The sequence below is a fragment of the Drosophila guanche genome, unplaced genomic scaffold, assembly GCF_900245975.1.
Source record: "Drosophila guanche unplaced genomic scaffold, DGUA_6, whole genome shotgun sequence".
Classification (NCBI taxonomy): domain Eukaryota; kingdom Metazoa; phylum Arthropoda; class Insecta; order Diptera; family Drosophilidae; genus Drosophila; species Drosophila guanche.
In genome coordinates, this window is record NW_022995755.1 from 98104 (window position 1) to 120752 (window position 22649).

General features: G+C 45.6%; 6 protein-coding genes across 6 annotated transcripts in view; 3 read left to right on the forward strand and 3 right to left on the reverse strand.

Annotated features, from left to right (window-relative positions):
* The first annotated feature begins 1791 nt into the window (after positions 1-1791).
* Positions 1792-3632, forward strand: LOC117589654 (probable cytochrome P450 12a4, mitochondrial). Its single transcript, XM_034281788.1, has 4 exons — positions 1792-1900; positions 1962-2449; positions 2511-2958; positions 3018-3632. The coding sequence occupies exons 1-4, from the start codon at positions 1829-1831 to the stop codon at positions 3615-3617; spliced, it is 1608 nt and encodes a 535-aa protein (XP_034137679.1). The 5' UTR covers positions 1792-1828; the 3' UTR covers positions 3618-3632.
* Positions 3633-4546: 914 nt separating this feature from the next.
* On the forward strand, positions 4547-6449 carry LOC117589653 (probable cytochrome P450 12a5, mitochondrial). Its single transcript, XM_034281786.1, has 4 exons — positions 4547-4662; positions 4742-5229; positions 5291-5738; positions 5798-6449. The coding sequence occupies exons 1-4, from the start codon at positions 4591-4593 to the stop codon at positions 6395-6397; spliced, it is 1608 nt and encodes a 535-aa protein (XP_034137677.1). The 5' UTR covers positions 4547-4590; the 3' UTR covers positions 6398-6449.
* A 1272-nt stretch (positions 6450-7721) lies between these two features.
* Positions 7722-9775, forward strand: LOC117589655 (probable cytochrome P450 12a4, mitochondrial). Its single transcript, XM_034281789.1, has 4 exons — positions 7722-7855; positions 7908-8395; positions 8460-8907; positions 8967-9775. Exons 1-4 carry the CDS (start codon positions 7784-7786, stop codon positions 9564-9566), a joined length of 1608 nt encoding a protein of 535 aa, XP_034137680.1. The 5' UTR covers positions 7722-7783; the 3' UTR covers positions 9567-9775.
* Positions 9776-10162: 387 nt separating this feature from the next.
* The window catches only part of LOC117589662 (protein Skeletor, isoforms B/C), a 30191-nt gene continuing 17704 nt past the window's right edge, over positions 10163-22649 (reverse strand). The window contains exon 8 of the mRNA XM_034281798.1: positions 10163-12431. Within this exon, the coding sequence (XP_034137689.1) occupies positions 12368-12431 (64 nt within the window). The 3' untranslated portion in view covers positions 10163-12367. The remainder of the gene's footprint in view (positions 12432-22649) is intronic.
* Positions 11869-17754, reverse strand: LOC117589659 (phosphopantothenate--cysteine ligase). Its single transcript, XM_034281794.1, has 5 exons — positions 16859-17754; positions 16021-16464; positions 12814-12999; positions 12583-12720; positions 11869-12506 (listed from the first exon to the last, which is right to left on the reverse strand). Exons 1-5 carry the CDS (start codon positions 16982-16984, stop codon positions 12459-12461), a joined length of 942 nt encoding a protein of 313 aa, XP_034137685.1. The 5' UTR covers positions 16985-17754; the 3' UTR covers positions 11869-12458.
* On the reverse strand, positions 18088-22316 carry LOC117589660. The gene is made up of 4 exons (XM_034281796.1): positions 22070-22316; positions 20610-20719; positions 18762-19147; positions 18088-18696 (listed from the first exon to the last, which is right to left on the reverse strand). The coding sequence occupies exons 1-4, from the start codon at positions 22140-22142 to the stop codon at positions 18573-18575; spliced, it is 693 nt and encodes a 230-aa protein (XP_034137687.1). The 5' UTR covers positions 22143-22316; the 3' UTR covers positions 18088-18572.

Here is a 22649-nt window from a genome sequence, read left to right on the forward strand (position 1 = left end):
AGTATCTCAATATTTGAGTTTCTAGCAGTCCCCCAAAGCTGTATAGCGTAGGTCCAAACAGGCTTCAATATGGATTTGTAGAGGCGAATTTTGTTTTCCAAAGTGGTTTCTGATTTTCGACTTATCAACCAGGACTTGTTTTAATGTGGTTTTTCCATGTTAATCTACTTTGGGGAGCCGTTAAGTGTAACATTTGGGCAGTTACCTGGTCTTAATGAAAACGTTATTTGGACGGACTTCAGGGAGTTGATTTTAAGTTTCCATCGAAGGAACCAGTCTTCGACTAGGCTTAGCTCACTCTGCAGGAGTTCGGAAGCTTCATTTATAGCATCATTATAGCATCAGCATATGTTGCAAGAATGCAGTTGCTTGTAACTGGCATGTCGGCCGTATATAGGGTGTAGAGAATTGGTCCCAATTGGCTTCCTTGTGGGACGCCTGCGTTGATGAGAAGTAGTGATGAATTATCGGTTTTCTGCTGCACGTAAAAGCATCTTCTAGCCAGATATGATTTGATTAATAAATGGTACGGAGCAGGTAGCCATTTCTTTATCTTGTACAACAAACCTTTGTGCCAGACTCGATCGAACGCTTGTTGAACATCAAGAAATGCACCTGTGACATTGCTCAGGGGTCCCGTGACCCCTCCTGAATCCGAATTGGTATTCAGGAATGATGGAAAGTTCGTCCAAAATTCGCAATAGTATTTTTTCAAACACTTTCGACAATATTGTCAACAGACTAATGGGACGGTATGATGTCAATTCCGTTTCTATTTTGTTTGGCGTTAGGATCATAACGATCTCTGCACATTTCCATTGACTTGGAAAGTGGTCTAGTCTGAGAATCGCGTTAAATATAAGAGTGAGAAACCGAATGCATTTTGGTGGTAAAACATTGTTCACTTAAAATTGATTCGGCGTATTTTGTGATAAAATAAAACAATATATATATTGGTGTATATATTCAGGTGCTAAGATTATGATGATAAGAGATTTAATAAACAATTTAATCAAATCAGAACTTTTGTATTTATGTATACCCGCGTATACATATTAATATTAACAAGGTCATGTTTTATTATAATATATATTCGGAGAAATTGAACATCTGCCATCTGCCATCAATTCGAGTATTCATATTTACATTCTATGTATCCAATAAATTATACTTGAACAATTTGAAACTCTCACGTTGTTCCCCTTATCAATGTTTCCCTTTCTTTGCGGTCAGATAACATAAAAAAGCGTTAAAGATTAGTTTGTTGGTACTATTATCTTGGCCAAACTTTTACAATTTTACCAGCAGAGTCATGCTCAATAAATTGAATTTGCCCAAGAAGTCTGATGCAATGGGAACCACCAGAAGCGTGCAAATATTGAAATTGTTTTAAGAGATGGAACATGAGAATTTGTATGTTTAATTTGCTTCAGTGTCAAATAAAGGATTGTATACTTTTTCGATCTTCATTTGATCGGATTTTTTCAACAGTTTCCAATGTGATCAAAAGATTCAAAAGACTGCGAAACTCTGGACAAATTCTTAAATTCCTTTACCATTAGTATTTCCGGAAAACGGTATTCCATAGTCGATCCAATGTCAGTCTATATTTAAAATATATGTTTTATGTTTACAATTTGAATTCTGTTTTGTTTACGCTCCAGCAAACCTGTTTTGGCGCTCTCTCTCTCTCTCTCTCTCTTGTTTTGCTATCATCCAATTTGGCTCTCTCGGGTTCTTGGATTATGTGGCTACATAATAGAACGATCGCCCAGGGGGAGACCAGTTTAGCAGTGGCAGCTAACGAAATAAGTTCCATAGAAGCAAAATGTTGAAAGTGCGCAGCGGTGTATCTATGATTCAGTCGCAAAAAGCGACCATCTGTATCAGTAGTCAGCTGGTAAGTATATATGAAAAAATCACTGATATCACATCGGAATAACCATTTGAATCTTCTGCAGCGTTGGCAGACCACAGCTGTTGCAGCACAGCCCAGGAACGATGCCGAGTGGCTGCAAGCTCGTCCCTTCGAGCAAATTCCGCGGGCGCCGGTTCTGCCCACCATTCGGAATTTTATGCCAGGAGGAAAATATAGCAAACTTGACATTGTAGAAATATTTAAGGTCATGAACGAGGAATATGGCAACATATTCTATTTACCAGGCATGTTGGGAGGCCCATCATTTCTGAGCACCTACAACCCCAAGGACTTTGAGGTGGTTTTCCGTAATGAGGGCGTATGGCCCCAACGGCCTGGTAGCGATACTCTTCGCTATCATCGGGAAAAGCATAGAAAGGACTTCTTCCAGGGAGTCGAGGGAATCATACCTACCCAAGGAAAGACCTGGAGCGACTTTCGATCCATTGTAAATCCTGTCCTCATGCAGCCGAAGAATGTTCGTCTCTACTATAAGAAGATGTCCCAAGTGAACCAGGAATTTGTCCAACGGTACGTAAAAGTTGCAATTTAATTGAATTCTATACTGAAATGAGATATTCTCCATTCAAAGTATTAAAGAAGTTCGTGACGTCAACACTCAGGAGGCTCCAGATGATTTCATACACATTATTAATCGCTGGACCCTCGAGTCAGTCTCCGTCGTGGCATTGGACAAGCAACTGGGTCTGCTCAAGGAGTCGGCCAAAAACGACGAGGCCGTACAACTTTTCAAGGATCTGGAGGATTTCTTCAAACTCTCAGCCGATTTGGAGATCAAACCCTCCCTCTGGCGTTACTTTAAAACACCGAAGTTAATGAAACTCATGAAAGCTCTCGATGGTGTTCAGGAAGTAACTTCCGCTTATGTAGATGAAGCTGTTGAACGTCTGGAGAAGGAGGCCAAAGAGGGAATTGTTCGCCCGGAGAATGAGCAGAGTGTACTCGAAAAGCTGCTGAAGGTCGACAAGAAGGTGGCCACGGTTATGGCCATGGATATGCTAATGGCTGGGGTGGATACCGTACGTCGTCCTCAGATCACGGAGTGTTTATCCTGATTTCATTGTTTCTCTTTCTCCAGACATCTAGCACATTCACTGCGGCCTTGTTGTGCCTTGCCAAGAATCCGGAGAAGCAGGCCAAACTCCGGGAAGAGGTCATGAAGGTTCTGCCCCAGAAGGATTCCGAGTTCACTGAGGCATCGATGAAGAATGTTCCCTTTCTACGTGCCTGCATCAAGGAGTCACAACGGGTTTATCCTCTGGTTATCGGAAATGTTCGAGTTACTGCTAAGGACAGCGTTTTAAGTGGATACCAAGTGCCTGCTGGCACCTTTATTTCAATGGTTCCAACGTCCTTGCTATCAAGCGAGGAACATTTCCCCAAAGCTAATGAGTTCCTGCCAGAGCGGTGGATTCGTAACGCCGCAGACGCCACAGGGGAGTGCCCGGCGAATGATTTGAAGCTGAAGAATCCGTTTGTGTTCCTTCCCTTCGGATTTGGCCCCCGGATGTGCGTGGGAAAGCGCATCGTGGACATGGAACTGGAGCTGGGCATCGCCCGGCTCATTCGGAACTTCAACATCGAGTTCAATCACTCCACGGAGAACGCCTTCCGCTCTTCCTTGATCAATTTGCCAAACATACCTCTTAAGTTTAAGTTTACCGACTTGTCCAACTAAAGCATTTCTTTACCAACAACATAAATTATATATATTATTGAAGAAACAATTAAACAAATTCCACTAAGTAAAAATCGATGTATGTGTCTTTTAGTTTTTACCTATTCTTTTCGTCAGTAGCATAAGTTCCATGCATACATGCAGTATTTTAGGGCAGTGTTACGAGAATGTTATACCTCTTTTACTGTGTTTGAACAAATCGAATACAATCAAATCTATGTACAAAATTGATTAGCTAAGTGTGGGCTGATAACAAAATACCAAATGCCAACAGGTCTGATGCAATGGGTACCACCAGAGGCGAACAAATATTGAAATTGTTTATTATCATTGAGGTTTGTTTTGAATTTGTTACTTTAAAGATATGTATCATGAGAATTCACGCTATTATAAATCTTTTCGTGTTAATAATTTGTTCTCATCAAACTCATTCTCAATAGTTCCACGACTCTCTTCTTACGCTCACACATTTTCTCAATTTATGGCAATGACATTGTCCAGTTTAACGAGTGTGTGCGCGAATGAACCTATTAAATGTTTGACACTCTCATAGGGTATATTGTGTTTATGGGGATGTAGATATGCATGCAACGGTGTAGCATAATTCTTCTTTGGATAAGGAGTCCCTGCCTGAACAACGATCTTGTTGTGGCATCAATTTGGAATTCCTCCTTATTTAATGGGATTATTTATTATAATTCAACAATTAAAAGTAAGTAGCTAAAGGAAATGTTTACAAAATAATTCTTGTTTGTTATTTTTCTGTTCGCGTTCGCTTGCGAACCCGTTTTGCCATTCGCTCTCTCTCTCTTTTTTCTCTCTCTAATACTTTTTGTTTGTGAACTGTTATCATCTAATTTGACAAAAAAAGCTCTCTCAGGTCTGTGGCATTAGAGCTACATAATAGAACGATCGGCCAGGGTGAGATCAGTTTAGCTGTGGCAGCTAACAAAATAGGTTCCACAGAAGCAAAATGTTGAAAGTGCGCAGCGGTGTATCCATAATTCAGTCGCAAAAAGCGGCCATCTGTCTCAGTAATCAGCTGGTAAATATATATTTCATTTTATTTGTGTCTATGTATATCGCTGATAAGACATCGAACTTACCTTTTGCACCTTCTGCAGCGCTGGCAGACCACAGCTGTTGCAGCAGAACCAAGAAATGATGCAGAGTGGCTACAGGCTCGTCCTTTTGAGGAGATTCCTCGGACCACAATTCTGTCTAATATTCTGAATTTTATGCCTGGTGGAAAATATAGCAAGCTGGACATTATGGCATTGTTCCAGGCCTTTCGCAAAGACTACGGGAATATAGTCTATTTAAAAGGTATGATGGGAGGCCCATCATTCGTGAGCACACATAACCCCAAGGATTTCGAGCTGGTATTCCGTAACGAAGGCGTATGGCCCCATCGGCCTGGAGGCGATACTCTTCGCTATCATCGGGAGACGCATGGAAGGGATTTCTTCCAGGGAGTCGAGGGAATCATACCTACCCAAGGAAAGACCTGGAGCGACTTTCGATCCATTGTAAATCCTGTCCTCATGCAGCCGAAGAATGTTCGTCTCTACTTTAAGAAGATGTCCCAAGTGAACCAGGAATTTGTTCAACGGTACGTAAAAGTTGCAATTTAATTGAATTCTATACTGAAATGAGATATTCTCTGTTCAAAGTATTAAAGAAGTTCGTGACGTCAACACGCAGGAGGCTCCAGATGATTTCATACACATTATTAATCGCTGGACCCTCGAGTCAGTCTCTGTGGTGGCCCTGGACAAGCAACTGGGACTGCTCAAGGAGTCGGCCAAGAACGACAAGGCCCTGAAACTCTTCAAGTACCTGGACGATTTCTTTGACTTATCAGCTGACCTGGAAATGAAACCCTCCGTCTGGCGTTACTTTAAAACACCGAAGTTCATGAAACTCATGAAAGCTCTCGATGGTGTTCAGGAAGTAACTTCCGCTTATGTAGATGAAGCTGTTGAACGTCTGGAGAAGGAGGCCACAGAGGGAATTGTTCGCCCGGAGAACGAGCAGAGTGTACTCGAAAAGCTGCTCAAGGTCGACAAGAAGGTGGCCACGGTTATGGCCATGGATATGCTAATGGCTGGGGTGGATACCGTACGTCGTCCTCAGATCACGGAGTGTTTATCCTGATTTCATTGTTTCTCTTTCTCCAGACATCTAGCACATTCACTGCGGCCTTGTTGTGCCTTGCCAAGAATCCGGAGAAGCAGGCCAAACTCCGGGAAGAGGTCATGAAGGTTCTGCCCCAAAAGGACTCCGAGTTCACTGAGGCATCGATGAAGAATGTTCCCTTTCTACGTGCCTGCATCAAGGAGTCGCAACGGCTTTACCCTCTACTTATCGGCAATGCCCGAGCTCTTGCGCAAGACAGCGTTTTAAGTGGATACCAAGTTCCTGCTGGTACCCTAATTTCAATGGTGCCCATAACTTTGCTTGCAAACGAGGAACACTTCCTCCAGGCTGATAAGTTTCTTCCAGAACGGTGGATGCGTAACGCCACGGTCGGCACAGGGGAGTGCCCGGCGAATGATTTGAAGCTGAAGAATCCGTTTGTGTTCCTTCCATTCGGATTTGGGCCCCGGATGTGCGTGGGAAAGCGCATCGTGGACATGGAACTGGAGCTGGGCATCGCCCGGCTCATTCGGAACTTCAACATCGAGTTCAATCACCCCACAGAGAACGCATTTCGCTCTGCGCTTATAAATTTGCCCAACATACCGCTTAAGTTTAAGTTTACGGACTTGCCAAACTAACGTTAAGCCAATCGCAATTGGGTGTACTGTATATATTTGCATTGAAACAAAAGGAAATATTTGTATGTGCTTGCACATTTGAGCACACTTGACACATTTGAAGTATGTATATATAAAAACTCTTTGTTTGGGAGGCAATCAAGAGAATATAATAAAAACCTATGTGCATATAGATTCGTTTTTCTTAGGTATATTATCATTATGAATTTCGTTTTTTGCAATGGTTACCAGCGCCATCACGCCACCATAGAATTAAAGTTTATTATCTTCAAGAGTTTATTTTCTTGCCTGACATTTCTCGAATGATAAGATATAACATTAGGAGGACATATGTTTGTATTTATTTACATACATATACATATACTATATGAACGTATGTACGAAGTAGCTTAATTGATTTTAATATTTTCTCATCAAAATAATGAACAATAGTCGCACTACTCTCTCTTAACGCCACACATTTTTCAGTTGATGCCAATGACATTCACAAATTCAGCGAATGTGCGCTCGAATGAATCGTTTAATTGGTCTGACACACTGTTAGGGTATTTTGAATTTGTGTGCATTGCATGAATAATATATCAAGGGTTCAGGATCAGTTGAGCTGAGAATTATTAAATAATACCTAAAGACTAATCAAATCTGTAATGTTTTTTATATATTAACAATACTTTTGTGGCATTGTTATTCTTTTTTTTTGTATTAATGCTACCCCACAGACCCATTTGCTTGGACACATTCATAATAAAAATGTTGTAAGTAAATAACGGAGTAAAGGGTATCCCAAATTCGATTCAGTAGCAGTCATTAACATCTACAAATTATAGTAAATGTTTACAAAATGATTCTTGTTCTTTTTTTATTTCGCTTCTCGTGCACTCTTGAGAACTTGTTTTGGAGCTCTCTCTCTCTCTCTCTCTCTCTCTGATTGTGTGCTGTTATCATATAATTTGGCAAAAAGCTCTCTCCGGTCTTTGGAATATGTATGTATGTGGGGGTTTATGTTTATTGTTTATAAGTAAAGGTTAATAAGTGATTAAGTATGGTATAACGGTACAAGAATTAGATATCTGCGTCGTTCGTCGTCTGGTCTCGCACACAACCTTTTACGTCGGAGGTTGGATAGAAACTCTCCCTCGGCGCTCTCTCGCCGATCGGTTGTCCGCTCTCGCTCTCATCTCGCTCTCCTTCGTCTTCTCTTTGCGTTTGCTCTCTTGTTTGGAATTCGCAGTGACGCGAATTCGCCCTTGCTCGTTTTGGTGTTTTGTCTAGGGATCGCAATTGGCAAAACCCAGCCCACATGTATATAGCTAGCTACTGGAACGATCGTTCAGCAGCGATCAGTCTAGCTGTGTCTGCTAACGAAAGAAGTTCCTAATAAGTAAAATGTTGAGATTGAGCACCGGTCTATCCATAATTAAAACGCAAAACGCGACCCTCTCTATCAGTTCTCAGCTGGTAAATATATACATAAATATCACATCGGATTAACCACTTGAATCTGCTGCAGCGTTGGCAGGCAACAGCTGTTGCAGCAGAGCCCAGAAATGATGCAGAGTGGGTACAGGCGCGTCCTTTTGGGGAGGTTCCTCGAACCACATTTCTGTCTACCATTCGGAACTTTATGCCTGGAGGAAAATATAGCAAGCTGGACGTTATGGCATTATTTAAGGCCATGCAAGAGGACTATGGAAACATATTCTACTTACAGGGAATAATGGGAGGTCCATCCATTCTGAGCACCTACAACCCCAAGGACTTTGAGGTGGTTTTCCGTAATGAGGGCGTATGGCCCCAACGGCCTGGCAGCGATACTCTTCGCTATCATCGGGAAAAGCATAGAAAGGACTTCTTCCAGGGAGTCGAGGGAATCATACCTACCCAAGGAAAGACCTGGAGCGACTTTCGATCCATTGTAAATCCTGTCCTCATGCAGCCGAAGAATGTTCGTCTCTACTATAAGAAGATGTCCCAAGTGAACCAGGAGTTCGTCCAACGGTGCGTATGACTTTCAATAAATTCTAGTTTATGCTCAGATGAAACCTTCTCTATTAATTCACAGTATTAAAGCACTCCGTGACAAAAAAACTCAGGAGGCTCCTGATAATTTCATTGACGTTGTAAACCGGTGGACCCTCGAATCTGTCTCTGTCGTCGCATTGGACAAGCAGCTGGGACTCCTCAAAGAATCGGTCAATAACGAAGAGGCTCTAAAACTTTTCTCGCACCTAAAAGCTTTTTTCGAGCTCACAGCTATCCTGGAAATGAAACCCTCCGCCTGGCGTTACTTTAAGACACCGAAGTTAATGAAACTCATGAAAGCTTTGGATGGCGTTCAGGAAGTAACTTCCGCTTATGTAGATGAAGCTGTTGAACGTCTGGAGAAGGAGGCCAAAGAGGGAATTGTTCGCCCGGAGAATGAGCAGAGTGTACTCGAAAAGCTGCTGAAGGTCGACAAGAAGGTGGCCACGGTTATGGCCATGGATATGCTAATGGCTGGGGTGGATACCGTACGTCGTCCTCAGATCACGGAGTGTTTATCCTGATTTCATTGTTTCTCTTTCTCCAGACATCTAGCACATTCACTGCGGCCTTGTTGTGCCTTGCCAAGAATCCGGAGAAGCAGGCCAAACTCCGGGGAGAGGTCATGAAGGTTCTGCCCCAGAAGGATTCCGAGTTCACTGAGGCATCGATGAAGAATGTTCCCTATCTACGTGCCTGCATCAAGGAGTCGCAACGGATTTACCCTCTGATTTTCGGCAATATGCGAACTCTCAATCGGGATAGCGTTTTAAGTGGATACCAAGTGCCGGCTGGCACCTATGTTTCAATGGTTCCCATAACTTTGCTTACAAACGAGGAACACTTCCCCCAGGCTGATAAGTTCCTGCCAGAACGGTGGGTGCGTCACGCCGCAGACGCCACAGGGGAGTGCCCGGCGAATGATTTGAAGCTGAAGAATCCATTTGTGTTCCTTCCTTTCGGATTTGGGCCCCGTACGTGCGTGGGAAAACGCATCGTGGACATGGAACTGGAGCTAGGCATCACCCGACTCATTCGGAACTTCAACATCGAGTTCAATCACCCCACAGAGAACGCATTTCGCTCTGCGCTGATAAATATGCCCAACATACCGCTCAAGTTTAAGTTTACGGACTTGCCCAACTGAAGTATTGTTATGCGTGGGTTTTCGTTGTCATTTTCATTAGATGCCTTGTGATAAGATAAGACTTTCTGTTGTATATTGTTGGTTGTTGAAGCGTTCTGTGAGAGATAACAAGTATGAGCCAGGGCTGCAGTTAATCGAATTTGTATGAATCCTACCCAATTGCTGCCCAGCCAGAAGCCTCGCGAATGAAACAATCGGTTTTGTTTGTCTATACATTTAAAGCTATTTCATTTCCAGTTTAACACACACTCAAATATATATATATATGATCTATATATGTAGGTAGACATTCTAGACACTCAATACGGTATATGGTACATTTGTGGTAAACATTTTACAACAGTTTTTGTTACAGTTAGACAGCTCTTGGATTCTGATTCTGATTCTGATTCTGGTTATACTCGTAATCGTAATGGGGTCAGGGTCACGTACGGCCAATCAATTGGATGCGGACTCGCACGATGTTCTTTTGGCCAATTTCAACAATAAAATAGTTAGTTAGTTAGCTTTATTGGCCAAATGCTTGTAGAGAATAGATAAATATTCAATTGAAAATCCTTTCATATTACTGAGTTTTTTGTTTTTTTGTTTCAAGGTATACATAAAGATATATGTTTGTGATTTTTTGTTGTTTTCATATTTTGTTCGATTTCTACTTTGGTTTGGTCCAAATGGATATTGAAACTTTAACAAATTGGTTCTCTTGGGTTCTTTGTTATCATTTTGGTTTTGTTTTTAACGAATTTGTATGTATGTAAGTTATTATAAACATTTTCTAGAAGATGTTTGGAATGTTTTTAATTGTATTTGAAATTTTACTATGTTTATTGTATTTAACGTTAGACATTTATGAGCTGAGTCTAAGAGAGTTCGCACGTTTTTATATATATTTGTATTGTACGTATAACAAATAAATGGGAAATCAGTCCTAAATTATGGATATGAAAAGGTTCGACTTCCTTCGACCTGTGACTATATTTATGCATTCCCCTTTGTTCAATATTCAAAAAATATCCAGAACAAACCTCCCACCAACACATATACAAACGCATAAATGCGTCTGTATGTGTATGCATGTTGTATTGTTCGCCAACTGAATTTTTATGTTTATATTTTAATGCACAATCGATACGCAAAAATATACACAATAAAAGCATCGCCAGGCGGAATGTGGGTGTGGCCATAAAATCGAGCAACAAGACAATGAAAAAAGGAAAATGAAGGCAGACTAAAATTCCGCTGAGCCGCATGTGTGATGTTCTGTCTGTCTCTGTCTCTTCTGCCTTCTGTTTGTGGTGCGTGCCGGGGCAATAAAATCTAATTTGATGCAGGCTCCTGCCATCCACCCCAAACACACAGACCCACACACTTCACTTCTCAAACAAACACACATCGGAAGAAGGGAAAAAATGTTGAATTTTATTCCATGACTCGTTTGAAACACAAACGAAAGGAACTGGGCAGAACAAGTTGCATAGTTTTAGGCTGCAGAACAAAAACACACAAAATGCTGTCGGGACGGAAGTGGTTACAACTCCCTGAATGGCAAGGGGAGGCAAAGCAGCCACCAACCCTTCCAACCACTAACCCCAACCAACTCTTTTCACCACAGAGCCGTTTAAGCGGGCGGCTTAGCGGCCCCAAAAGGCGTAGATAAAAGGCGGCAACAACATAACATGCAATAAAAATGTGCAAAAAGGCGTCGGCAGCCCTGAGTACCCAGAGGACTACTCGTCCTCTTTGGCCTTCTCCCAGTTGTCTGCTGGCTGCCAAGGCATCGCTTAGCTCTTCCTGTCGAGTGTGTGTGTACGAGATGTTAATTAGGTTTTGACTCTACGACCGTGAATGGGTAGAGGTGAGGGTGCGGGTTCGGGTGCGGGTGCGGGGAAACTTAATTTCGCTGCTTTAAGCTGACCTTTGGCCACGGGGGTCCTCTCGACTTGACCCGCTTTGCATAGAGAGGCGCCAAGGTACGAGCCCACCATAAATTTGAAACGACAAGGACATGAGACAACGCTTTTTGTTCTTTTTTTTTGCTGTTTCAGCTATGCAAAACAGGCAAATCAATTGTCGCGTCGCCTGCCACTGACAGGCGACCAGTGCTGGGGCAGGGACGAGCCACAGGGGACGGCCAACAAATTGCGATTGCATGTGTCGGCTCTTTGGCGGATTTTAAACATGTCTGCTTTGGTTTGTGCGCGGGGCTTAACACTGCTACCGAATCATTTCAGGCGAAAGTCGATCGATGCTTCTCATTAAATATAAAATCATAAGCGCCGCAGGACAGGCCCCAGAGCACACATAAATCAAAAACGTTTATTGATGTCTGCGCCCCCACAGCTGCGTATACTTGATGACTTAAAAGGACAGTCCATGAAAAGGATGGCTGGATGGAGATGGGCAAGATGGAAGGCCGCCAGCAGAGTGTAAGTATACATACAAGTGACATCATTTCTTGGGACAACATTAAAAGAAATACATTAACTAATATGAAAATGGGTAGAAAGGACCGACACCATCGAAATGGAGACGCTGTCCCATCAATTATGAGGCGTGACCATAAACAGAAATACTTATTGTTACGGCAACACAAAGCTCGAAGGGGGGAAACACACTTATATGCAAATGTCTAGTCACACTATCCGGTGTTCTGTGGTCGCTGTTCCGTGTTCGGGTATTCGGCATTTCGGTTATTCGGTTATTCGGCATTTCAGCATTCGCTATGGACTATGCACCTGCTCAATATTTGCGGCCAAAGCTTGGCGTGCCCGGATTGAGCACGCGACAATAATGCGAGCTGGTCACGCAATACGGATCCTCCCCATCGTCATCCTGGTGCTGGAGCTGCTGGTGGTGGTGCTGCTGTTGTTGCCTGCGGCGCATTGATAACGGTCATTGGCGCTGCTGGGCGTTGTTGATGTACTCGTTGTGCTTTAGCACCTGAAAAACAAAACGAAAATACAGATTTAAGCAGAGCTTTTCGCGGCGACTGGTCTCCAGTCGATTGCTCCCTTACCAGGTCGGCCACAATGGGCTCCTCGATCTCCAGGCCCTGCAGCGTTTGCTCGCGGCTCAAATGCAGCTCGTAGGAATCTGTGGGCGTGACAAACACCACGCGGTGTTTGCGTGTCTGCAGTATATTGGCAATGACCAGCTGTCCAGGCGGTGGAAGGTTGGGTGGTGAGAGGTGAGAGGAGGTGAGGTGAGAGCTTGCCATCCGCTACTGATTGACTCCGGCTTGACTCACCTTATGCTTGTATTTGTTGAGGCTGTCACGTGCCTTGACAATCAATAGACTCTCGTCCGTTTCCAGCTTAAAGGACACCACGAACGCGTGCGGCACCCAGAGGCTGGCCAGTGGGGCAAGCATTTTTGGCACCAGCTGCAGCGAAATTGTCGGCGCTCCATCGCCCGATTGCATTTTGTGGGTGGGCTGCAACACAACACGGAATGGCAGTGGATTGTTAGTGTTTCAATGGTATATGTATATGCCAGCCTGGTCCTGCCCGGCCCACGCTGCGTATGCGCGACGTGATGGGGGAGCTGCCACGTAGATTGGTTTTCTGGTTGCCACTCCGCAAAAGCCACAAATGGAAAGGACACACACATACTAGCACACTGGCCCACTGGCACACAGATACAGAATGCGGCAGACGCATACACAAGTAGCCGCCACCCAGGACAGGCAGTAAATGTCCTTGCAAAACAAACAGACGGCCAGAGGGACAGGCTGTCGACTGTCGACTGTCGACTGACGATGAAATAAAAGGCCAGGGTTGCCTCTGTGGCCCCGCCACGTGGCATATGAATTACAACTAATTGAAAGCATAACTCAGCCGTAATGAGCTAACGGCAACGCCTCGCTGCACATCCGTCGCTCACCGCCCCCCCAAGGCTCTACTTAAAGCCCTTTAAAAGACGAGAATTGCACATACGCCAGCGACTTGTTGAGCGCCCTCCTCAGTTCTGTTTATTCTCATTAACTGAGCAGCGCCTTAAGCGGCGCTAAGCTCCTGACCAGTCCACCAGTCCTCTCCTTCGACGTACACAAAAGGCAGTCAGGCAGGAATACACGGACAGACGGTCAGCTGGACAAACGGATGAACAGGCGGTCAGGACAGCCGGAGGGGGGCGACATGCCTAAGTAGCCGGGGACATTGTGCGAGGAGAAATGAAAAATGTAGCTCAAGGCATTAAGCCGACAACCAAAACCGAAAGCGAAGAAGGAGAAGGCAGGCGAAAGACAAAAGCAACAGTGAGAAATACACAGGAAGAGAGAGGAAACGAGTGGGACGACGGCATTGACAATTGTGGGGGGGTCGGGCCTCTGGGTCTCTGCTGCCTGATTAGAACTTTAAGCTGCTGAGCAAAAAAAAAGAAAAAAAGAAAATGTTGTGGCTCCTGCACTCAGTGGGAACTGCTAGCAGCTGTTGACATTGAATTTACCCTGCCAACTGTTCTCTCTCGCTCTCTCTCTCTCGCTCTCTCGCTATCCGTAAAGTTGTGTTCGTGTTGGTGTGCGTGTTCGTGTCCCTGCTGTCTGTGTGTGTGTGTGTGTGTGTGTGTGCGTGCGTTCATGCATGGCTCTCTCTCTCTCTTGTAAAATCTTTTGATTTGATTTGCGGATTTCGGCACGTCGCCGCTTTAGTCCTGTTTCCGTTTGGCTTCTCCGCTTTTAGTTTACTCTTTTAATTTGTTGTTTGCTTTTACTTATTACAATTTACTTAGGATCCGCTTCTGGCGCATGGCCTTCCTCCCAAAAAAAGTGAATTCAAATTCAAAGTTGCCTTCGTCGTCGCAGCCTTTGCATTAATTTACAAAGGGCTTTGCCGAGAGAGCGCGTGTACTGCCGCCTGACCTGACGATGTGATGGTGAAATTGACTTTTTAGTATCCTCTTGCACAGACAGACTACTGTAGTGCTTGTAAGCGGCAAGAACTTTCAAGAGTGCCTCGGAAACGTGTCCGCGCTGTGGTCGACCTTGGTTCGGGATTGCAGCAGGATCTTTGGGAATAAGTTTTCAATTGAACAACAAACTAATGATGAAGGGAGGCAAGCAAGCGCTTGCGGGATTGCCTTGAAACACTTCAATAAGCACTTGCAGCTTGAACTTTTATTTATGTCGGTGATTATGCAAATCCCAAATCGATTTGCAGGCAAGAATCATCTCCGAACTCTTAAGTAGAATATGTATCCCGAAAATGCACACCAACATGTGTTCGAATGCCGTACATACATCAACAGGCTCGTGATTCTCGTGTCTGTGGTGGGTGGAGCAGATGGCCTTAAGGATGCCGATGGAACAATTTAATCAAGTGAACGGACGATTTGTGGCTAACACGCCACGACCACCAACGACCACGACCACAGCGGGAGGGCGGGTAGAGCGGTTCGGAATATCTTTGGAATGGAGGCGACAGGAAATGCACGAACTGAGCGGAAACAGAGCGTAGGAAATGCCACGACGACGACGACGACGATGCCTGTGGAAGCGGCAAGTGGAAAACTTTCGTGTTTACCCCCCAAAGCATCTATCACGTTCGGTGCACATACATATGTACACACATATACTACATAGGCAGTGTGTCTGTGTGTCTGTGTGTCTGTGGTCTGGTGGCATGCAAATGTAGAGAGACAGGCTACGAGGCAGCCTGGCAAAACCATTCACACCCCACCAAACGGACATTTGATGCACTTGAGAGCCTTTTGCTGCTGCTGCTGCTGCTGCTGCTGCTGCTCTTGGTCCTGCACCAACAAGTCAGCTGTCAGAGTGTGAGGATTAGTGTGGGATCCGACATGCAAACACGCCCACCAACAACCACCTACTGTGAGTGGGTGGAACTCTGGGTGAACGAAAGCCAAAAGATGGGTGCCAGAGAGAAATCCGCGTGGGCCGACCTCGTCGTGAACAACGGACAACGGATTCAGGTAAAGTGTAGAGAAGAAACATGGTGACAAGGAAAATTATGCAAATCAAATTATATGATGACAATGTTAAGGCTGCTGGCGAACAAGGTCACCGCCAACTCCGTGAGTGACTCTGACAGGCGGTGACTCTGATAAGGAGCAGGAGACAGGAGCAGACGTGCTCCTAGTTGTTGACTTGGTGCTCGCTCCTCCCTCCCCACTGCTGCTGACAGGAAGCCCAGTCTAACGTCAATAATGTGAAGAGGAAATGTGTCAAAGGCAGGATGGTGACTGGTACTGCGGCTGGTACTTGGCACTGGGACACCCGAGATGGAGTGCGCACAAGGGCAACGCAATCAGAATCAGAATCAGAATCAGCTTTGGAAATCGATAAAAACCCATTTCCAGGCAACTAGCGGCGATGAGCAGGAGGTGGAGGCGTAGCCTGGAGCCCCGCCACAGTCCCCAACCCCCATCATCGATGACGAGTGCAATCAATTACAAGATTTCCCACATGGCCGCCTCGCTGCCAGCTCTCCCAGCTTACCATCATGTCCTCGGGTATGTAGAAATCGGATACGGCAGCCGCCAAGTAGAGGACGGCACGTTCCTCGAACGCAGCCAGGCACTCGCAGGCGGCCCTCAACAGCCACATGTAGTCGACGACGCTGGTGAAGTTCACATACAAAATCATTTGGGTCTCTCGGGCAATCTTGTACTTGGCCAGCACCGGTGCAAACACATCCACCGAGTCCGGCTTGATGGCTATCGTCGAGCTCTGGCTGTTCTCCGCTATGTCCAGCATATCGAAGAACTGCTGCCCCGTGAAGTGGCGCGTAAAGGGCTCCAGCGATTTGTGGCGATGCATGAAGATGACGGCATAGTCATGGTCCAGAAAGTATTCCGCCGAGGCAGAGCCTCTGGTGCCGGCACTAAAGTTATCCACAAATCGAACCGTATTGTGCTCCAAAGGTACTGTAGTTCCACCGGACTGCAATGGAGAGATGACAGATAGTTGGGTTTCATTTTGGCTTTGATTTCGATTGGGAGGTGAGGGAATTTAAATCAATGTTGAAGGCAAAAGCAGAATTTTCGCTGCAAACATTTAAACATCTCTTCTCTGCGGAAAACTCTTTTCTATCTACACGTTTTCTCTGCTGTCTGAAATCCAATATCTGTCATATCCAATGTCTCTCATCTTTAAGGAAACCTTTCAGCCGAGCTCGCATTGGAAAAGCTTAACCGTTGCCGTTGCCGTTGCTGTTGCCACCCCAGAGGTCATGTCGGGGGCTTAACCCCACTAATTAATGCGGACTTGAAGAGTGACTGACAGGGGGGAGAGAGGATGAGAAGTAGTGGACTGGGCGGGGACTGCGGCCACTTACCGTGACGAGGACAATGCGATTTTGGATCTTGTTGTGGCGCTCGCAGAACTCTTTCAGCAGCGAGCGATTGTCCTCAAAGTCTGCGGGCGGCAGATGTGTGTTGTAAAAGTCCTCCCAGTGCGTCATTTTTGTTTTGTTTTTTGTTTGCTGCTGTGTCCTTTACCACTTTGCCCCTTGCTTTTCTTAGTCAAGTTTATCCGCTGTTAATTGGCCGCGCTTGTTCTGGGTCGGAAGGAAGCGCACGGATAAACGGGAAGCTCGACAAAATAACGGACAATTTTGCAGCCGGGAACTATGCACTGTTTTCAGTTTTTAATTAATAATAAACAGCGTGGCACCGCGTCGCGTCGCGAAAAGGGGGGGCAACAAGCGGCAACTTTTGGACGCAACAAACTCAAAATTAAAGCAAAATTAATTAGATTCGGTTAAAGCCACGCAAATATATTAATTCCAGCACACACACTGCACGCTCTTGTACTATTTTAATTGATTAATTTGCAATTTAAACGGCTGGCGAACAGAGGGGCGGCTACGGCGACGGTGACACGTTGGGGCATGGCATTCACACTGGGTTTCTTATCAATGAAATTGTCGGACAGGGGCAATGCGCGCAATGCAAACACGAACTAACGAACGAACGAACGAAAAGCTTCTCTCCGGCTAACAAGCTGACGCTGCGCTGCGCTGCGGTGTTGCTGTTGTTTCCTTGTCCGCGGCCCGAGAAAGATTGGATTGACGCGGCGAGTTCCGTGAGATTCGGCTAACTGAGAACGGCGAACGAGGACGAACTGGGTGCGGACAGGCGCACTTGAACTCGGCACAATCCTGGAGTATGTGTTTTACGTATTCGTTGGCCAGGCCCGAAGACTTTGGCCAGGTTTAAAGTGCAAAATAGTCACAAGAAACCCAGCGGAACAGCTGATGCCACCAGTGCTGTGTAAGTCACAAACGAGCGGAGGGTGTCTGAACTAGTTCACGAAATGATCCAAACTTGTTGCTTGCCTGAAATGTTTTGGCGTCCCTGGCACACATTTTATTTATGCAAGAATTTTAAATGAATGGAAAATTAACTATTTGTATAAATATGAATGGAAAAGCTATATTTTGCCACACAAATTGCAGCTATTTGAACTAGTTCCTGAACCGACATGAAGTTGGCTGCAGAACACTGTTCTGTTGTAGAACACTTTTCAGCGCGCCCGCTTAAATTCAAATTCAAAATAAGATGCTTGGTTTACATTCGTTTGAATGCAATACCTAGACAGCATTCAAATCGTTGGTTTATTACGAAATACAAATAGTACAAGTTACAAAAGTACAAAAGAATCTCTATAACAATATATCACAAGAAATCTTACAAGCTAATTGGCTTTGTCAACTGCTGCAGAGTGCTCGGGAAGGAGGGAAGGAGGCCAAAGCGACCTTTGGCACGTACTGTACTGGCGATCGAGAGTGTGCGATGCGGTTAATTGGGCAAGTGGAATGCATTTCCAGTCGCACTCTCAGACAGGTGAATGTAATTGCGATGGAGAATGGCAATATGGGGAAGGGAAACGGACCGCAATTTATGGCATTCATTAGACAATTTCGCTCACTTGCAGGCCAGCGGCTGCACTTGCTCAGTGCACATTTTAAATTGAGCTTAAGCCTAGTAATGTCTGTCTGTCTGTCTGTCAGCCCACACACAGACGGAAGCAGACAACAGGCAAACGGACTACGCACGCGTCGTAGCCGGCGTTGTGGTCGGTGCATACACATGATAATCGAGATCGTCAATGCCCTCGCCATCCTCCTCCAGATCGCGATTAACCAGCCGCTCCCGCATGCCATAGCGTTGCCTGTGGGTCGGGGGACAAATGGGAAATTAGCACTGTCCAAAGAAATTAGCATAATTATGACTTACTCCAGATGTGAACGCCAAATGACGAGACCGGCGTACAGGCAGATCGATACCAAGGCCAAGACCACGGCAATGATGCCCAGCAGCATGTGACTCTCGCTGATGGCATCGGCCTCCACGTCCACGGGCTGCATCTCAATGTTCTCCGCGGTGAATGCCTCCGTGTCCGGTGCGAGAATGCCGTGACTCTTGAAGCGTTCCTCCAGCTCCTCGCTGGCCGCCGACTGGCTATCATCCTCTGCATCGCCCGACTCGAGTATCTCCACGTCGTACTTGTAGTTGCGCGCCAGCACCAGATTGGTGGCCGAGTTCAGCTGATCCTCGTCGCGGTGGGGAAACGCATTTGGCGTCAGCTCCGACGAGCCCGAGTCCGCATCCGAGTCGACATACTGCAACGGAAATATAAATTGTGGCAGTGTCAGGAACGAGTGTCAGGGCTGGGTGCATTCAACGACCCAAATAAACGACCCAGCCGCATGTCATCGATGCGGCGGCTCTTCTTGCCTTGCCTTGCCTTTTGCGTAATTGATTTTCACTTGGCACGTGATTCTATGCCAAGTTTCTAAGTGGATGTGGGTGTGGGTGTGGGTGTGGGTGTGTGTGTCTAGCGGCTAGCTGTGGGGGCGTGCACTTCAAATATTTTGAGATCATCTCTCTACAATTTGGCGCAATAGTTTTTGCCAGGAAATCGGAGCTTGCCGCTGACTCAGCAGCTGCACAAATTCAGGAAGCCAAATACTTTGCTGCTTATTAATCATCATTTAAGCCAACAAACGCGTCAGAGCGCAAATTACTTTTGGGCGAGTGAAAAACGCAGGTGATAAGGGTAGAAAATGGTGGCAGAGAGGTCCCATAAGGTTTACCATATTCGAGTTCTGATCTCTCACTTTGTTGTGCTCTGTCTAAATGCCCGACAACAAAATCTGTTTTCTAATAATCCCTCTCACTGTCTGTCTGTCACTCAAACACACAGACGGCCGACCTTGATGGCCCCGTGGGTCGCTCAGCTGAACTCTGTAATTGGCTGTAATAATTTCGTACAACTACGTGACTTGCCTCTGTCCCAGGCACAGGGCACAGGGCACAGATCAGACTTGATCTCTATCTTGTTTTGTGTAATTGTCCGATTTGTTTACAGCTAACGACTTGCCCGACAATGGGCCATAATAAAGATTATAACAAAAGGTGGCAAGCACGAGCATCGAGATCAGCGATCTCGAAACACCAACTGGGAAACACCCTGGAGACTGCGGGCTGTGGGGAAAACGGCATGCAAACGTCACAATTTGAGGAATTGCCTAGAACATCAATCGGATTGTGGCTCTGACTCAACCAATGGGCTTGGATGGAAGTGGAAGGGAGTTACGCTTGTTGTCAATCGTCCAACTTGCGGGCAGTCCAGTTTGATGGAATTTCGTGACTAAGCCAAAGCTGAAAAGCCCCCATCAGCCATGCGGCTTTTGTGTTTAATTGTATGCAAATGTTTCATTGCTTTTGGTAGCCCGTCGATGGTGCTTTCAATCTTTTCTGGCCATGCCATGCCATGCACATTGGTGGAGTGCCTTAAAAGGCAATCGCCGCGCGTGTCTGCTTGTGGTTTTGCATTTAATCAAAGTGAAAATAAATAAACAGTTTTGTTCAGAGCGTAAATTTCCGGTTCTGTATAAAAATAAACCAAAAGTGCAGCCAGCCACAGAACCCAACGACGATTGGATCGTATTTCATTGGCTTGGGGTCGCTACTTAATGCCTCAGTGCGTCAGTCATGTCGGGGATCTTGGCTTTGTCTCACTGCCCCCTGGCCCAGTTATGTTACCCGACTGCTCACAGGGGGGACTGGCACTTAACTTACCTCCTCGCCAGCAGCTCTGACAGATGTTTTATTTCTGGTTGCCGCTCCACTCAAATCACTGAGCTCCGAGTCACTGGTGCTGGCCGGATCCTTTGAGGGTTTGGCATGGGCTAAAAAGAGAAAGCAATTAGCCAGAAAACAGATAATGAGTTCCCCCGAACCATTCGAGTGCAAGTATTTGGTTACAGCTTATCTTTAGCCCCAAAAGATTTCTGTCTAAGCTCAAATATTTGGCCAACGATTTCGCCAGCAGCACCTTTTGGGCTGCCATATCCCCAGAACCCAACAGACCCGGACAAACCCAATTTGTTGCTGCTGCCCGGGAGGGGGTTTATCAGTTGACATGCATTTTTGGCTACGCTTTTTGGCAAACAAAACGAGAGCGTGTTGAGGCTACGAAAAAACCGGCATGTTGACAGTCAAACATACATGTACATGTACATATGTACATATGTATGTGTATGTTTATGTATATATTTATGTATATGTATTAGCTGATAGGTTGTATGGCAAACCAGTCCGTATCGTCTATACTATATGGCACAAACAATTCAACACATTTCTAATGCCAGTGGCGAAGCGCCTCCAATGCCGATAGCGCGCAAAAATACAGATTTAAATTTCAAAAAAGTTCCATTTGAGCCAGCACTACGAGTGGATACGTAGGTACATATAGGTACACCCTCGATATCTGACAAGTCTTGCATTTAATTGCATTTGGCATTCATAAGCCGCTGCTCGCCCTGCTTTGATTTCGCGACGACTGCTACGTGACGACAATGGTGGAGGCCTCCGTCGCCATCCAGGTGGGTAACTTGATCCATTGATCCACTTTTTGACGTCTGTCAATGTGCCCAAAGCTGCGTAGGAATCGACAGGTTTGCTTATCAGAAAAACCCCACACCTGGGGTGGGGTGCCTGTGTGTGTGTGCACCAATCATTTAATCGTTTCATGTCCAAGTGCTGGCGAAATCTTATCAGCCCGGATGGAGGGACATTTTGCCAATGCCCCGGCATTAAAAGTTCGCCCTGCCTGTCGCTCCCTTGCAACTAGTTGGTGGACCTTGATGTACAATTCATGGGCCTGCATCTGCAGGCGGTCCATAATAAAAACCAATATTTATGTGCTGCGAGCCAGGCTCAGGGGTGCCCGAACCGGACCCCAGTCACGGCACTTAGCGGCAGACACTTGAGCGGCAAAGGGGTAAGCTGAAAAAACTGTAAAACTGAAAACTGTCTATCCAAGTGGTTGCTGCTCCGGCTCCTCCAGCTGCGCGCGAAACTAGTTTCCAGCTAATGGGCTCCTACTCGAACTGGCATGAGTACGAGCGCGCTCGTAAACGTACAAGAATCAATATTGAGAGAGACGCTGCGTGGTTTGAGTGTCTGTCTGTCCATCCATCTGTCCATCTATCCATCTATCTATGTAGCTTTTTTGCAGCTTTGTCATTGGTACTTACAGCACTCTGCCAGCAGCAGCACCAGCAGCAGAAGCACCAGACTGCAGAGCGTTAAACTTTTGCCGTCACTCATCGCTTTGTTCCTTTTGCCGTAACAGAGATACTCTTTTTTTTATCAATAAATATCTTATCACTCGCACAAATTCTTACGCGCCACACACGACCCCGTTGGATATATTGCGTGGGGTTCGTTTCGTTTTTCACTTGTAAATATTGTTTTCAAGGCGGTCAAGAGCGCTGTTCGTTTGGAGCGTTAGTTCGCGGCAAGCGTTTCGAGGCGAATCGAACGAAGCGAAAACGATCCACAGTGCCAAAGTTTTCTCAACCGTCAAAGCTCTTTCGAAGGCGACTGAGTCATCCAGCACGATACCATCGGCAGGCAACGATCGTCAAGCGATGCATCGCCGAAAACAGGTTCTGCTTCCACAGGTGAACTAGTTCCAGCTGGCGTGTAAAGACAAAAGGCGGTTAAGTTTGAACAATTAACAGTAAGGGGAAAACGTATGTTTATTACTTACTCAAACATAACATTTTTTTTCGTTAATTTAGCAGGTATCTGTGGCTGAACAGCTCGCGAGGT

What these genes read in the sequence shown, in the direction of transcription:
- LOC117589654 (XM_034281788.1), top strand. Translation starts at nt 1,829, where the DNA reads ATGTTGAAAGTGCGCAGCGGTGTATCTATGATTCAGTCGCAAAAAGCG. An exon ending in AACCAGGAATTTGTCCAACG is followed by an intron (nt 2,450 to 2,510) that starts GTACGTAAAAGT and finishes CTCCATTCAAAG; the next exon opens with TATTAAAGAAGTTCGTGACG. An exon ending in TAATGGCTGGGGTGGATACC is followed by an intron (nt 2,959 to 3,017) that starts GTACGTCGTCCT and finishes CTCTTTCTCCAG; the next exon opens with ACATCTAGCACATTCACTGC.
- LOC117589653 (XM_034281786.1), top strand. Translation starts at nt 4,591, where the DNA reads ATGTTGAAAGTGCGCAGCGGTGTATCCATAATTCAGTCGCAAAAAGCG. An exon ending in TCTGTCTCAGTAATCAGCTG is followed by an intron (nt 4,663 to 4,741) that starts GTAAATATATAT and finishes CACCTTCTGCAG; the next exon opens with CGCTGGCAGACCACAGCTGT. An exon ending in AACCAGGAATTTGTTCAACG is followed by an intron (nt 5,230 to 5,290) that starts GTACGTAAAAGT and finishes CTCTGTTCAAAG; the next exon opens with TATTAAAGAAGTTCGTGACG.
- LOC117589655 (XM_034281789.1), top strand. Translation starts at nt 7,784, where the DNA reads ATGTTGAGATTGAGCACCGGTCTATCCATAATTAAAACGCAAAACGCG. An exon ending in TCTCTATCAGTTCTCAGCTG is followed by an intron (nt 7,856 to 7,907) that starts GTAAATATATAC and finishes AATCTGCTGCAG; the next exon opens with CGTTGGCAGGCAACAGCTGT. An exon ending in AACCAGGAGTTCGTCCAACG is followed by an intron (nt 8,396 to 8,459) that starts GTGCGTATGACT and finishes ATTAATTCACAG; the next exon opens with TATTAAAGCACTCCGTGACA.
- LOC117589659 (XM_034281794.1), bottom strand. Translation starts at nt 16,984, where the DNA reads ATGACGCACTGGGAGGACTTTTACAACACACATCTGCCGCCCGCAGAC. An exon ending in ATCGCATTGTCCTCGTCACG is followed by an intron (nt 16,465 to 16,858) that starts GTAAGTGGCCGC and finishes TCTCCATTGCAG; the next exon opens with TCCGGTGGAACTACAGTACC. An exon ending in ACATACCCGAGGACATGATG is followed by an intron (nt 13,000 to 16,020) that starts GTAAGCTGGGAG and finishes GTTGTGTTGCAG; the next exon opens with CCCACCCACAAAATGCAATC.
- LOC117589660 (XM_034281796.1), bottom strand. Translation starts at nt 22,142, where the DNA reads ATGAGTGACGGCAAAAGTTTAACGCTCTGCAGTCTGGTGCTTCTGCTG. An exon ending in GCTGCTGCTGGCAGAGTGCT is followed by an intron (nt 20,720 to 22,069) that starts GTAAGTACCAAT and finishes TTCTCTTTTTAG; the next exon opens with CCCATGCCAAACCCTCAAAG. An exon ending in TCAGAGCTGCTGGCGAGGAG is followed by an intron (nt 19,148 to 20,609) that starts GTAAGTTAAGTG and finishes TTTCCGTTGCAG; the next exon opens with TATGTCGACTCGGATGCGGA.